This window comes from Lepidochelys kempii, chromosome 19 (genome assembly GCF_965140285.1).
Source record: "Lepidochelys kempii isolate rLepKem1 chromosome 19, rLepKem1.hap1, whole genome shotgun sequence".
NCBI classification, from domain to species: Eukaryota; Metazoa; Chordata; order Testudines; family Cheloniidae; genus Lepidochelys; species Lepidochelys kempii.
Window position 1 is genome coordinate 9,262,003 of NC_136398.1, and position 16,473 is coordinate 9,278,475.

Here is a 16,473-nt window from a genome sequence, read left to right on the forward strand (position 1 = left end):
GATGCTTTTGGGGGAAGATTTTCTTCTTTTCTTTGATACATTTTTAAAACTAGGACAGTTGAACTTTGCCCATAGGGCTCTTCATAACCTGGGCAACCAACCAATTCGTGGGAAGACCATCCGAATGGATGTCCTAGCACAACAGGCTCTTGTGGGAGCATCTTGTAATTCCTAGTGAGGCCCTGATGGTAACCCTAAGCCTGTGCAGATCAGTTTGAGTTTGCAGCGGTTGAATATCAGATCTGAACTTTGTGGTTATAAAAGCTGCTGGGACTGAGAACTAAACCCCTAGTACTCGACTTTGTATTCAGAGGAGAGGCTGCATGGTGTGTGTGCCTGGAGCTGATGGTCTTGGCCTGCCCATGTTGGTTAAAGTGGTGGGGAGTTTGTTTTTGTTTGCTTGCTGATGCTAGGTAGCGGAAAGGAGACTCAAGATGCAGTATAGGGTGTGATTGTTGCTATAGTTATCTTAGTTCCAAGTCCTTTTTGAGCCTTAACGCGCTCTAACGCTGCTGGCAGGTGGCTGGCATACATGGGGAAGCTGTAACCTTGGGCAAGACACTTAACCTCAGCAGGCCAATTTAATTGCTGGTGTGGCTCCTTTAACATCAGTGGAGTTCCACTCAGGATGAAGTTGATAACATGCATGTCTGAGTCTGGCAGGGCCAGGATTAGCCTGGTTCCTAGGCCCAAGCTCATTCCACCTGCCCCAGCTGCCTGGTTTTATACTGTACGTTGCCAACAAAGCTTGCACTGTTCACTTCTCTTCTTAGCATTTATTTGCTGGGACCCCGAAGAAGAGTATGTTAGCAGCCCATGTGCCAACAGTTGAGGCATGTCTGTACCAGGCAATCCCAGCTGCTTTTTCTGTTCTCTTTATATTTCACTTGGGTGAATGGAGCCTGTTTTTTTCCTTTTCCGCTTTGATTATTATCATTTATCTTGCTATTAGGACGACACATCTGTTGCGGGTTGGCTAAATCCATGGGTTCATCTTGAATATAATCAATGCAAATCTCTGTCTTAGCATGAAAGTAAACCTGAGGCTTCACTGTTAAGCCATGGAAGTAAGAGAAAAATTATGGATTGTATTCAGATACTGTTGCCTGTACCGCAGAGCACCCTGGTCAGTGGTTATTTAGGCCTGGTCTGCAGTAGAAAATGAGGTTGATTTAATGACATCTGATAGGGTGTGAAAAATCCACACCCTGAGCAGTGTAGCTAAGCCAATTTAAATCCCGGTATACACAGCGCTAGGTAAAGAAGAAGTCTTCTTTCAGCCTAGCTACCACCTCTCGGGGAGGTGGATTACCTATGCCAGGGGGAGAATCCTTCCCGTTAGTGTAGGTAGCGTCTACAGCTGTGCCGCTGGAGTGTTTTAAGTGTAGACAGTCCCTTAGAAGTTTAATGCTATAGTTATGTGACAGACATTTAAACTTGTTAGTGTCTTTGAATGCGCTGTTTGACACATGTCTTCCCCAGCATTCCTCATGTGGCCCAAAGGATACATGCTAAACCTCCTAATGAGCCCTTGGCAGTGTATTCGAACCATCACCGCTGCTGGCATAACTGACATCTTTCTTGACAGGCTCAAGAGAGGCCAGCAGTTAAAACCAGTGAAACTCAGGGTGAAGAAGACCCATTAACTCGTCCAGTTCATACCCCTGCTGGGGCAGGACTGTTCCTTATGGTATCGCTTATCAGTGCCTTGTCTAGTATAATGTTAAATGTTTTTAAAGCAGGATGGATTTTATTTAAATCACAATTTAAATCACTAGTCAGGAAGACTCAATTTAATCATGGTTTTCTACATAAAAGTGCATTCTTGTTCGTTGTTATCATCTTAATACATATTCTTCACAACTCAGAGATAGATGTAGGTTTCATTTTTAGAAGGTACACACTATACATTTGTAAACAGTGATTTATTTTGAAAACTTTTCAGATTAGTTTTACAACTATATCAGAAAATGAATGATTGTTTGGTTATTTCATTTACCAAAGGTAATTGAAGCTGATAGTTCATCTCCCAATGACTTCATAAATATCTCCAATTCAACAGGTTAATCATTAATATTTGGATGATTTTCTTGCCTTGCTGTATTAGGAGGAGAACATCACCAGACAGAAATTTAAATTGTTTTATTTAACTAAAACAACAACGTTAAGAATTCTGGATTTTTTCTTCAACACAAACATCTAATATTTTAACAAAACAAGCATATGTCCCTCACTTCTCACATTTATTTCCAGACTTCTTCTCCTTGTCCAGATCTATTCTGCACCCAACAATCTTCTATTCGTTGAACTTTTTGAAACTTTGCACTTTTAGAGAGAGGTAAGGGATTGACTCTGTGTACACAAATTTGCAGAGGGACAATAGAGTTGAGGTCTGATATTGCTCACCTCTATATGTTACTTATTTATTTATTTAAAATCATTTTTGCTGTTAACAGGCATGTTACCTCTGGAGAGACAAATCCACAGTTTGAGAACCGCAAAACTAAGCATCTCTGATGGTATCTTCTAGATTGTGCACTGAATCCCATTGGGTAGATAGAAAGATTAACCTAAATAATTTCTACAGAAGCCCCTGGAGCTCCATAAGATTGGGTCCCTAATCCATGAACTATTGGAATTCATTTACAAAACTTTTCTTAAACATGACATGAATGTATTGTCTCATACTATAGAATTAGAATTTATAATCCCTATTCCATGATGAGATATCTGTCAGCTATAATGTATCTTTAGATCATTTTTTCCCTCAAAAACCATTTTATCAAAAAAATCTGATTTAAATTAAAAAAATCCAAACTTTTTTTTAATCATTGATTTTTATCCACCCTGTTTGAAAGCTGGAGCCTCCAGCAAGTCCCATGAAGACTCTTCCATGATTGACTAGCCATGGATATTCCACCCTCCTCTCGTCCCTGGATTTGGTTCCCTCCAGGCTAGTTCTGAGGCATGTTAGCAGTGGCTGTTGCAGTGACTTTTGTACTGTTCCTGCCTGGTGTGTACAATACTGGATCCTGTTTCCAGAGCTGTCCATTCAGCACCTGTCACGATCGTTGCATTAACTTAATATTTGTTGGTGATTTTTGCAATTAAATTAGCGAGCTTAGATGAATGATTTGCTCTCTGAGTGGGTAAAAATAGAAACAGAGCTGTCTTGTTGCCTTCCTGGATGTCTCCATTCTTCTCTCTTAAAAAATTAAACACACTTGAGGCTTAGAACGGGGTGGTACAAGCTTTCCCTGGAAGAGATGAGCTGAAGCTTTGTATTACGACTATACAGTACTTCTTCTGGATTGCTCTTTGTCTTCTCTCAGATGAAAACTTAAAACAGAGGCTCTTGTAGTCATGAAAATGGCCATGGCCTCTTCGGTGAGAAAAGCATCAGCTCAATTATTATGGCCATGTTCGCTTGCATTCTACCTACCTAAAAATTCTGTCCATCATTTGAGTTGGAAGTGTTGTGCTTTTTCACGCCAGTCCTGCACCTAAACTCTGTTGGCTAAATTCTATTAGCCGGCAGTATTAAGTAGTTGTCACATTTCACCCCCCAGGTGGCTGCATTTCTCTGAGTGTGGGGCGGTGGAGAGATGTCAAATAGTTAATAATTAAATTTTCATTCCATATTAAATTAAATATTACCGTTGGTTAATAAGTGGCCATTACCTTCACAAGCAGTAGTAGTTCACAGTGACTGGACCCGGATGATGGCTGTAGGAGGAAGAGACAGCTGCAGGTAGCAGAAGGAATCTGTCTCAAGCCAAAAAAAATATTGGACATTTAGCCCATTGGCTACCGACTAGTTCAGTCTATAGTCCACACCTATCTCTGGAGACAGCCAAATTCCTCTTGCTGGAGAGAAAAGCCAGGTGGCCCCAAACATCTTCCCTTTCACGCTCCTGCTTAGAGCTGGATCTAGCCATTCTCGAGACGATTTCTGGGTCAGAGGGCAGAGAGAGAGTCCACTAATGGTGTCTTTTCCCCTCCTCCCTCTAACAGGAGAGGGAGTGCCTCAGCGTCTCCTCCCCTTCCCCAAAGAAGTAGTGGCTTCTGTCTGGTGATTGGGAAGGTCTCAGAGTGGTGGTGGTGGGGAATCCCAAAGGATTAATCACCATCTGACTCCAAGGGCAGTAACATTAAAACATCTCCCCAGGGTAAGAATAGGTCTTTTCTTTCATATTGCTCTCAACCTTCAGCTTTGGGGCAGGATACCCCAATCTCCAAAGCTGTCTTTTGTCTGACTGTAATCTTCCTGGGATTACCCTGGAGCCAGCCGATGTTTGAGTAATCAGATACTTTATCTCTCTAGAGTGGGTAGTGATCTGAGAAGTATGCTCAGTGATTAAAGATGACCTTCCACGAATGAGCAAAGCAGAGCCCTGGCTGGGGTCTGATAGGTTGCCCCAGAGGTTGCTGGAGAGAAATCAATGGGAGTTGCAAAGACTTTACTGCAGAGTTGAGTCAGGCTTGTCCAATTCAGCCGGAGTTATACCTAGGGGTCAGGCTCTTTATGGCAGTGCTGTGTGTCTCTCCTTTTCTCTGCTGGCTGTTGGTGGCATGGTAGAAGTAGGACTTTTTTTTTCCTCTGGGGACCTGATTCTGCTGCCATAATTTAAATAAAAGACACATAATCCAGCCATTAATGACCTAATTTGTGTGAGAAATAATCCATTTGGAAGGTGCTTTGTCCATGAGGTATTTTCATGCTTTAAATTGAGAGCTGCCATTTCTATGCACTAGTGTTTCTTAAGCAGATTTTTTGGTTTCTAGTTAAAAACCCCGTAACAAAGCATAGGCGTGGGAACTATGGGTGTGGGGGTGCTGCAGCACCCCCAGGTTTTACACGGGGCTCTGGCTGCTGGCCCCATGCCCGGGGCTCTGGCTGCCAGCCCTGCTTCCGGGGACCGGCTGCCGGCCCCACTCCCTCCCCCAGCTGTGGCCCCAGCCTTAGCCTGCTCCTGTCTTGAGTCCCCCGCTTCCAGAGACATGGACCTGCTCCCATCCCCAGACAGGGGTAAGGGGGCTGGCTTTCAGCACCCCCACTATTAAAAGTGTCCCAGTGTCACTGTAACAAAGGAGTAAGTGAAACCAGTAGCTTAGAGAGGGGGGTGACAGCAAGTGTATAAAGATTCTGACAGGCTAGGATTTTGGTTTCTTTTCCTCTTAAAGTTGCTTCTGCTTTGATTCTATCTCTTTCATTAGATCTATAGCTCTGGAAAGGTGAAATATTTTTTGAAAAAGTCTCGCTTTGTCTCAAAATATGCAGTATATCATCCAAGATGTCACCTTTGTAAGTGTGTCTGTGTGTATTGTAACAAACTGGCTAGCATATAGGTAACACTGTCTTCTGTATATTGGACGGAATCACGACCACTGGATTGTGTGTCATAAGCCCTATACAACTAACTGCTAATGAATATGCTCCTATAGGGCAGCGATTCTCCAATTTATGTGATCGTACCCCCCTTCTTTGCGTGTGAAGTAGTTTACGCCCCCTCCCCCAACACAGCTACAGGTGCTTCGCTTGAATCGGTTTCAGCTTGTTTTTCGTTTGAGTTGGTTTTTTTTTTTTTTTTCTGTTGCACGAATGAGCCAATGATCCAGTGTAATAAGAGCAAAAGCAAAACTACGACTGTGGTCGATGCTTACAATTAAATGTGCACGCCACATCGTAGCACACGGATTAACAGACAGATGGCAACGACTTTGTATAATGCTAGGCAAGCTTCACAGAAATCCATCAAAATGCAGAGCACCATCTAGAGTCAAATGCACAGCGCCTTTTGGCAGCCCCCCACATTAGCTCCTTCCCCTCTCCCTGGCACCTCCCGCCCACTGCGGATCAGCTGTTCAGCAGCGTGCGGGAGGCGCTGAGAGGCAGGGGGAGGAGTGAGGGCAGGGCCCGCTCAGAATGGAGTGGGGTGGGGACGGGAAGAGGCAGGAAGAGGGCTTTGGGGAAGGGGTGGAATGAGGGCGGGGCCTGGGGCAGAGAGGGGGTCAAGCTGAGCCCCCCCCTCCCCCCCGGCAACTTAGAAAGTCGTCACCTCTGCACAGCGCCATCTGAGGACCCGATGTGTCTGGAGCAATCAGCTTTGCTAGTTACTCATTGCTATGGGTAAAATGTGCATAGTAAGTGTCCCCGCCCCCACTCCCGCAAGCATCTCACGCCCTCCCAGAATACATTCTGTGCCCCCAAGGGGGTCTGCCCCCCATTCGGAGAAACTCTTGTAGGGAAAAGTGATAGTGGCCTGTGTATTTGGAACTAGAAGATCTGGGTCCCTCTCAAGTTCTGAATGGCCCTGTGTCGTGACCCACGGATCTCAAACCTGGGCCCCCAAGGTTCATGGGAACCACCATGCTCCAACCCTCCACCCATAGCCTGCTGGCAACAGCTTACCTGAGACTCACAAAGCCCAACCCCAGGGTCAGACTCTGCCCCTGAGGTCCAAATGGTGGCGTCCCAGAGCAGCTGATTGTCCCACTGGTCCTACGCCAGTAGCAGGAACAGAAAGCTGTGCAAAACTACTGCTCTCCTCCCTGCACTGGATTGGGTGCTTGTGCTTCCTGCTATCACTACTCGCTCCTGCTTCCCTGGCTTGATTGCCTAGCATTCCGACCCGACTTGACTCCTGGCATCTGAGTTGTGATTCCCCATCTCCGTTTGTCTCCTGCTTCTGACCTCCCAGGATCCTAACCCAGCCGATTCTCGGCCCCTGTCTTGTGATAGTGGGCTCTGGCTCCGGCTCCAACTACTGGGTCTGGCTGCTCGTGATCTGGCCACGAGACCCTGGTGTACGGCCTAGATGCAACTGTGAAGTCCTGGACAGCCACAGAATTGTTTCAAATTTTGTTTTTGTTCTGAGATGACTTTCATTTACAAGGTGTGTCTCATTTATTATTACAATAAGTTTGTTGGGTTTAGGGAAAAAGTCACATGCAGATGCCAGAGATCACTTCGGACGTGGCACAGAAGACAGGCAACATCTAAAAGACCCTTGTACAAGACACACAGTCTGCAGTTCCTCCAATATCCCTGTGTTCAAGGAATATTTAAACCAACAGTTTAATACGAGGCAAGGGACAGATGATCAGTGAAGCACGCTCTCTTTTATAAAATACAGGGGCAGAAAGGAAAGCCAAGCAACTCCGAATCATACTGGAACAAAGAGCAAAGCATATTTCTAAACCCCCCAGAGGGTTTCATATATTTGAAGGCAAACATAAAAAGCTCTGTAAATTCAAACACTATTTTATTTTTCATTTAAATTAATCATCCCAGAAAACGGTGACTTTGTCTCTTTGTCCCTATTTAGTTTCGGCAAATCCAACTTTTTATTACTGTCTCTTCGCAGATTATGAAAGGCGTGGTGGATTATATCATCATAATAAATCGAGTCCATTAGTATGTTACTCTCAGAAGATCACAATAATGGGCTGAGCCTCGGGCAATGTTTCACTGTTTTTCTTCTGAAAGTGTTTTGCCTGTGTCCATGTCGCTCAGTGCTGGTACGTTTCTCCCTGCTAATAGGAAAGCGCATAAAAATCGCATAATCATTAATATTGCAGAATCATTAGGGTTGATAAAACCACCTCTGACTGAGCCAATGTTGGTTTTCATGGTCACTGCATTTTATAACATGCTAAGTAACCATTAGCGCTTTTTTTTTTGCTTTTTTTTTTTAAGACCAATCTTGTAGCTATGGTGGCTGTTTGTTTCCGGCTTCAGCTCTTCTGTATGTAGATAGTGCCAGTTAGATGATCATTTTCCAAGTCAGTCAGAGCGAATGAAGTTCCAGTGATTGGCTCCAGTGCTTCCCCCCTACCCCCCACCCCGGTTTTGTTGCAGATGGCATTCGGAAACCGGCAATCTGTAGATGCGCAATCAAGTCTTGGTTTGCGTCTCGTAAAGTCAGTCCTGTGCTGACTAGGTTGAAAAGCGTCAAAACTACAATCTTGTAAAATCACCAAAGTAAGTCAGGGTGCCTTTCTTAAAGGAGAACATGAGAACGGCCATACTGGGTCAGACCAAAGGTCCATCCAGCCCAGTATCCTGTCTACCGACAGTGGCCAATGCCAGGTGCCCCAGAGAGTGAACCTAACAGGTAATAATCAAGTGATCTCTCTCCTGCCATCCATCTCCACCCTCTGACAGACAGGCTAGGGACACCATTTCTTACCCATCCTGGCCAATAGCCATTAATTTATGAATTTATCTAGTTCTCCATGAATTTATCTAGTTCTCTTTTAAACCCTGTTATAGTCCTAGCCTTCACAACATCCTCAGGCAAGGAGTTCCACAGGTTGACTGTGCGCTGTGTGAAAAAGAACGTCCTTTTATTTGTTTTAAACCTGCTGCCCATTAATTTCATTTGGTGGCCCCTAGTTCTTATGGGAACAAGTAAATAACTTTTCCTTATTTACTTTCTCCACACCACTCATGATTTTATAGACCTCTATCGTATCCCCCCTTAGTCTCCTCTTTTCCAAGCTGAAAAGTCCTAGCCTGTTTAGTCTCTCCTCAGATGGGACCCGTTCCAAATGCCTAATCATTTTAGTTGCCCTTCTCTGAATCTTTTCTAATGCCAGTATATCTTTTTTGAGATGAGAAGACCACATCTGTACACAATATTCAAGATGTGGGTGTACCATGGATTTATATAAGGGCAATAAGATATTCTCTGTCTTATTCTCTATCCCTTTTTTAATTATTCCTAACATCCTGTTTGCTTTTTTGACTGCCGCTGCACGCTGCATGGACATCTTCAGAGAACTACCCACGATGACTACAAGATCTCTTTCCTGATTAGTTGTAGCTAAATTAGCTCCCATCATATTGTATGTATTGTTGGGGTTATTTTTTCCAATGTGCATTACTTTACATTTATCCACATTAAATTTCATTTGCCATTTTGTTGCCCAATCACTTAGTTTTGTGAGATCTTTTTGAAGTTCTTCACAGTCTGCTTTGGTCTTAACTATCTTGAGCAGTTTAGTATCATCTGCAAACTTTGCCATCTCACTGTTTACCCCTTTCTCCAGATCAAGAATATTTAAAATAGAAATTGGTCCAAACTAAACATCTAGATCTGATCACCTGCCTTTTGGGAAATATGATATGTCGTCTGCCCCGGGGATTATTTTTTAAATAAAGAAAGACTGAGATCTCAAGGTTTGTTGCTAACTATTCCCATATTTCCACGTTTCCCCCGCTCTCCAACTTACCAATATACCCCACTTCCTGTGAAGGTTTCTGGATGTAATCCAACAGTTGTTTCTTGTACTAAGTAGTACTATAATTAGAACCACCACTAGAGGGCACTCAAAATGTTCTGTCCCAGTATGAATGCTTTCTAGGAAAGTTCTGACCTGGACCTGGCATTTGTGGCTGAGACCCATTTTTAGTTTAATATAATTGATTTAAAATGTGAGACGAAGAAGTTGAGCCAAAGCAGCAGCATCCCTCCTGAAAGCTCCTGGATATCAGTCGAGTATTTGAGGCTTTGTGGTTAGGAGGGAAAGGGCAATGGTGGTATATAAGAACGGCCCTACTGGGTCAGACCAAAGGTCCATCTAGCCCAGTATCCTGTCTTCTGACAGTGGCCCATGCCAGGTGCCCCAGAGGGAATGAACAGAACAGGGAATCATCAAGTGATCCATCCCCTGTAGCCCACTCCCAGCTTCTGGCAAACAGAGGCTAGGGACACCATCCCTGCCCAGCCTGGCTAATAGCCATTGATGGACCTATCCTCTATGAATTTATCTAGTTCTTTTTTGAACCCTGTTGTGGTCTTGGCCTTCACAACATCCTCTGGCAAAGAGTTCCACAGGTTGACGTTGTGCCTTGTATGAAGAAATACTTCCTTTTATTTGCTTTAAATCTGCTGCCTATTAATTTCATTTGGTGACCCCTAGTTCTTGTGTTCTGAGAAGGAGTAAATAACATTTCCTTATTTACTTTCTCCACACCAGTCATGATTTTATAGGCCTCAATTCTATCTCCCCTTAATCGTCTCTTTTCCAAGCTAAAAAGTCCCATTCTTATTAATCTCTCCCCATACGGAAGCCGTTCCATACCCCTAATCATTTTTGTTGCCTTTTGCTGAACCTTTTCCAATTCCAATATATTTTTTTTTAAATGGGGCGACCACATCTGCACGCAGTATTCAAGAGAGTTGTCACCAGCAGCATCACCCTCTGCAGAAACGAACGCTGAATCTGGCCACCCACCCCTGCGGTCCAGTTCTCTTAGGACAAAGGACAGAGCTGTGACAGCAATGAAGCAATGCTTGTGTGCCTCTAATCTTGACGTAAGAGCAAACCAGTAACTACACACAGAAGTCCTACTCCAGTGGGCATTCAGGAAAATGCAGGAAATGATGGAGAAGCTTTCATTTGCCTTTTGGGGGCTGGGTAATGGGTAGCTTCCAAGTGAAGAGCTGTGTATATTTGGTTACGAAGGAAAACGATGGCCTCCAATCTCAAAGTCCATGCACACAGGCCAGTGACCCATGTTCTCTTTCACCTCCCCTGCTGCGTTGCCTTCTGATGACTAGATGGACTTTTAGGGACTCTCAGCCACCAGAAATGAAACTGTGTCACTGAGATCCTGTGAGACCATATCTCTGCTGCTGTTCAGAGTACTGAACTATTTAAATCACACTGATCCCAGCTTGCATGGGATACAGTTCCACGTATCACCATTCCACATCTCAGCACAGGATACAATGTCGCTGTCTTTTGTTGAAAGTCTTCCTCTGTAGTCCCAATTACTTTATACGGAAAGTCTGACATGGGTTTTTACGTGGTTGACATGGCAGATCCAAGTATTTGTGAGGGACTGTGCTTAGTCTGCATACGCCTCATTGCCCTCTGCTGGAGAAAAATGGGCACACTCATGGATAACAATTCATTCTGTTAGTTAAGTGAGTGGAGCTCTCCCTTGAGCTCACCGAGTCTCTGTTAAGTGTCCAAGGGCTTCATTTTTAATCAAGCTGCTGCCACCTAATGCCATATATCATACATTTGTAGTGGGAAACCATGAGTCACCGCATGCCGCAAATGTAGGCTTAGTGTTCCACAGAACAAACAATATATTAATATTACTTTATCTTGAGTATCGTCTTTCAGAAATTGAAGTATTGTTCTTGGCCCTCACCAAGCAGTTCTCCATGGTACTCAACCCCACCTGCGCCAGGGGTTCTGGTGGCCCAGCTCCAAAGTTCTGGACCTTGGTCTTCTGTCATGAGATGTTCAATCTCACAGTGGGGGTGCCGTCTTGGAGACCGTGGTGAGCGGGGCTGAAATTTTGTGACTTCTCCACAAGCAAGGCAGTGTCATCGGCATAGTCTTGGTTGGAAGCACTTCTTGACCAACTTTGGTTTCAATGAGAGGAACGGCAAGTCCTAACATCCAGTGAGTAGCTCGACAGAATAGTGCCTGGAGGAGAATGTATCCCTGCGGCACACCTGAGGTTATGTAGAAATGTGGCAAAAGTCACGAACCAAGGCACACTTTCACACCAATATCAGTGTGAAGATCATATACTAGATTTAGCAGAACATTTGGAACACCAGCTCCTTTCAGTGCAAGCCAAAGTGCTGACTGAGCCGAAAGCCACTTTGAGGTCGATTCTGTGTGCCACATGAAGCAGATTGGTTAAATCCTCTGTACAGTTCAGCCAACACAGGGGCTGGCTTTCAACTTGCCCTGGGGGTGCTCAACCCCGCTAAGCCCCCGCCCCACCTTTTCCCGCCCCCACTCCGCCCCAGGCCCTGCCACCACTCCACCTCTTCCCCCAAGACCCCGCCCCGCCTCTTCCTGCTCTGCCCCAGACCCACCTCTTCCAGCCCAGTTCTGCCCCCTCCCCCGAGCGTGCCCCATCCCCTCTCCTCCCCCTTCCCTCCCAGTGCCTCCTGCATGCCGCAGAACAGCTGATCTGCGGTGGGCAGGAGGCACTGGGGGGAGAAGGGAGGGGAGCTTGGCTGCCGGTGGGTGCTAAGCACGTGCTATGTCAGCCAGAATCCAAAGGGTAAGTCCAGCGTCCATTGTGGACAGTCCTGCCGTGAAACCTGACTGCTGCGGATGACAAAGTCTGTGAAGGAGCAGCTGTATCCTACCAAGCAGAACATGAACAAAGACCTTTCAGGGACCGAAAACAATGAGATTGGCTTGTAGTTGCCACACACCGTGCAAGATCTTCTGCCATTGTACACAGACACTATGATGCCTTCTGGCCTCGCTTCAGTCATTCATTTTATTGCGTTGTACGTTGCATGCCTGCTCTTCAGCCGTGTCGCCAGGATGGACGGAAACCCCCCCGCGCACGCACTGGGTTCTCAAACTCGCCATTGACACACGAAGGGGTGCAGGCCCGGACCTTACCTGGTGGACTTGCAGGACTGATCCAGATCCAGGGACATCACCACATGATGACTGTTGCAACGTCATCCTCTGTGGTCACGCTGGCTAGCACAGTGGTCCCTGGCAGCCTATGCATGTTTGGTGATGACCTCACTGGGGAGCTGGGCAACTGTGTTTCAGACCCAGATTAGAGAGAGGCTGCAGTTTGGGTATGTAGCCAAGTCAGGGCAAGGCTTTGCATCTGCTGGGCTGAAATGTCACAAGCTGTCCTGATTGCAGGCACATTCCAGAACTGGAAAATAAGGCCAAGATTTGCAGACGTGACTAGTGATTTTGGGTGCCCAACTTCGGGCCCATTTTTCTGCCCTCTGAAAATCAGGCCCCTTTTAAAGATCCCAAACTCACTAGTCCTGTTGGAAAGCCTTTGGTCCAAGCTCCTTGCACAGCCTCGGTCCATTTAATTCAGGTCCAAATGCCAAGCGGAACATTCCCAAAGTTCAGCGGAGTTCCCACCTGGAGTTCTGGTGTGGGCTGCGTCTCGTATACAGCCGTATACCGTTGAAGTCCTTTACCTCATCTCAGCGATTGCTCTCATCCTGTCCAAACATGCTATTGTTTTACCCCATCGTTAAAGTTGGAAACAGGGAGGGAGCGTGTTAAAAGGTTGACACCTCCCCCAACGTGCACAGTCACCTTCAGTGTTAAAAGGGTGAAATGAAAATGAACCTGACCAGTTGATATCCAAAAACGGAAGGTGAATAAGATTTAAACAAGTTGTTCTTTGTTTGCCGATACAGGGGGCCTTCGAGGGGCTACCATAGTGGATGCCTTAGATACTCTGTACATCATGGAGCTTGGGGAGGAATTCCAAGAAGCGAAAAGCTGGGTGGAGAAGAGCTTGGACTTGAATGTGGTGAGTCAGTAATTGAAAATGTCAGTGCAAGGGACAATGAGTCAGATTCATAGATTGCAAGTCCAGAAGGGAACATTGTGATCCAACTAACCCCCTGCACAGCACAGAGCACAGAACTCCACCCAGTGATTCCTGCAGCCATCCTTCATTCCTGAGGTCTTCCGCGGAATTAGCCTGAACAGGGGGTAATGCTCTTTCTGTTAGAAAATTTCCATCTCTAATTTTTAGACACTCCAAGGAAGATTGATCAGTGTGAACAGGAGACCTCCAGCATATGTCCCCCAGATTGAACCCCCTCCCCATGATATCAGGTTTTCTTTCTGCAAATTATAGACTGATCACCCTGCTCTTAGGGAGGGGATTTTTTTGACACCCCTCCTTATAAATTATTGACCAGTACCTCTTTGTGTTATTCAAAAGCAGCACAGGACTCCAAAGCTAACGGGAAGGGGAGGGGGGGAGAGGGACAATTGTGCCAGGGCCTTAAGTTGTGGGGGACCCCAAAATGTTTGTAACATCTGTGTCAATAAAGTGAAAGGGAAGGGGGTGGGGTCCCAAATTTCTCTCGATAGGCCTGACCCCAACCACACTGCTGGGATACTGGATAAGTATGAAAAATGAGGAGCTCCACCTACAGAATGGCCAGCACTCCTTCCTGTATCTTCCGTGAAGGTCTCCCATCTACATACGGAGTTGTTCTTCGCTTGCGAGACGGGTCCACAGCCTGACGTGGTCTATGGAAGCCATTAAGCTCAAAATGCCATTAAAATTTTAATTTCTTTATGTCTGTCCTAGTTAGTACATGGGGAAAAATGAATGCAGCTGCCTTTTTAGAAAAGTATCATTTGGGAAGGGATGGCCATCATGGATTCATAATAGGAAGATCACATCTGATATATTAGCTTGAATGCTTTTAAGTATGTTACTGAATCGATAAACAAGGGACAAAATCAATGGGGAGATAATTTATCTGGATTTGACAAAAGCTTTTACTCCTGGCCCACACAATAGATTGATCGGCAAAGACTAAAATGAATATTATTGATTGATCACTGGAGTCAGATGTGCAGTGCAGGGAGAGAAGGGTTGAAATTAATTAAAAATTGGCTTTGAGACAAGAAGCTGACTTACACAGGCAGGAGTGGGATGGTGGCCTTGACTGGAGAGGGGAATTCAGTGCGAGGCTTAAGAGAGAAATGACAAGGAAGGAGAGGGTGTCATTTCAAAAGTAGCCTCATTTGCTGCTGAGATAATTTGCCAGCATGGGGAGTAAAAACAGTTTCAGAGGTACAACGCAAACCGTCTCAACAGAGGAAGCTGGATTATCAGCTGTCAGCATCATAGAATCATAGAATATCAGGGTTGGAAGGGACCCCAGAAGGTCATCTAGTCCAACCCCCGGCTCGAAGCAGGACCAATTCCCAGTTAAATCATCCCAGCCAGGGCTTTGTCAAGCCTGACCTTAAAAACCTCTAAGGAAGGAGATTCTACATGTCACTCCAGTGCTGTTTGTTCCACTGGCTGCCCAGAAAACACAGTCAAGCTGGAGGTACTGGTCTTGCCTTTTAAAGCGTTCAGTGGGCTGGACCCAAACTCTGACGGGCGGCCCCTCTGCAACCAAGGCCCCCCCCGGAGAGCTGCTGTCTTCAGGGGTGGTGGAACTCTCAGCAGCTAGATGCGGCAGGGTGGGCCTGACTCAGGCAGTGGGGAAAGAAGAGACCGTTCAGGTCTGTGGCAGAGCAGCTGTTTGGATTTACTGACTAGTGGCAAGTGTGGTGTAGATACCCAGACAGACCACTGACTATGTGGGAAGTGCAAGTTTGCTTAGAGAAGCGTGAGACAGGGAGGCTGAGGGACAAAAATAATCCCCAAACTCTAAAAGGAATGCAGCACGGACGACCGTGTTAACCAGCAGCAGGCTGTGTGTACAGCAGTGTTCCATGACCCTGGTTAATTGATGGCCTAAGAACCGGCGCCCAGCAAACAAATCATTAATTGCTATTTGCAGCTATATTAGGTCCACTGATTTTATTTCCCAGCCTGGATCTTTTGCTTTCTCTCCTCCTTCCAGTCCAGCCTTTTCCAGGTTCTCCCTCTCTCTCCCCCTTTACAGTACTGTCACTTCCTGCGTGATCTTGAGCTGCTTCCTTTGGCTTTTGCCTCCCTCTCTGGATGGCACATTGTGTCTCTGATCCTTCCAGCCTTCCCTGGGAGAAGACCTCTGTTTTCATATGTAACCCAGTGGGATTGTTGGAAGAGCCAGATTAATGCAGTGGGTAAAGAATTCCTATCCCTCTATCCCATTCATGGAAAATGCTGCGCTCTTGTAAGAGCCTCCTGTTGGTAGTTTTATGTGTTTATCTGAGAGGAAGAAATAATTTGCCTGGCAGGTTCACAGTCTAGGAGCACAGTTTAAAAAGCACAGTTTGAAGGCAATTGCTTTGACATTTGCTGATCGGGACCTGGAATAAAATAGATCTTAACTCGTTCCAGGTGAGTGGCTTCCTGGGAGGTTCAGTGAACCACATCACTGCATGTTCACCATCTCCTAGCAGGGCACCTGGGCACTGGTTTGTTTGTCTGCCACTCAGTGTGGCAGCAGCTGTGCCATCCTGGGCTGTGGTCCTGTCAGGTCTTACAAACCAAGTAGGGTTGAGCCTGGTAAGTCCTTGAATGGGAGACCTCCAGAGAACATCTGGCCACGCCAGGAAGTTGTTGTGGTGATGCAAAAGGTGGCACTCTGCCCGCTGAGTCAGTGCTGAAGGAATGCTCCCATATGGTGCGAGAAGGCTCAGTACAGGAGGGTGCCATCTTTTGGCCATTCAAAACAGTCCTGACTTCTTGTGGGCTCTCGAAATCTCTCTGCCCTTCTTGTAAGAATAGAGATGTTAACTCCAGCGTCCTGTCCAGCTTTCAACGTACGTAACTATTTTCTGGCTGCCTGCATTGCCTTTTCATTTTCAACTGGAGGAAGTACACTTCCTCACGCTTTCTTTCGTAATCTGTTGGGTAGTGTTTCACTGCTATTAAACAGCTGCTGCGTTTTACCCAGAAACCATTTCAGTGGTAACAAAGTGATCCCGATAGCTCACTTAAGCTACCTCCTAGGGGGTTGTGCGGCTTCATGTATAAAGCTCTTTGAGATCCTAGATGAAAGATGCCAGAAAAAGGCAAAGTGTTATTAA

General features: G+C 45.8%; 1 protein-coding gene across 4 annotated transcripts in view; it reads left to right on the plus strand.

Annotated features, from left to right (window-relative positions):
* The window catches only part of MAN1C1 (mannosidase alpha class 1C member 1), an 89,286-nt gene that overhangs the window by 48,177 nt on the left and 24,636 nt on the right, over positions 1-16,473 (plus strand). For all 4 annotated transcript variants that reach the window (XM_073317874.2, XM_073317873.2, XM_073317872.2 and 1 more), the window contains one exon: positions 13,173-13,288. In XM_073317874.2, the coding sequence (XP_073173975.1) occupies positions 13,173-13,288 (116 nt within the window). The remainder of the gene's footprint in view (positions 1-13,172; positions 13,289-16,473) is intronic.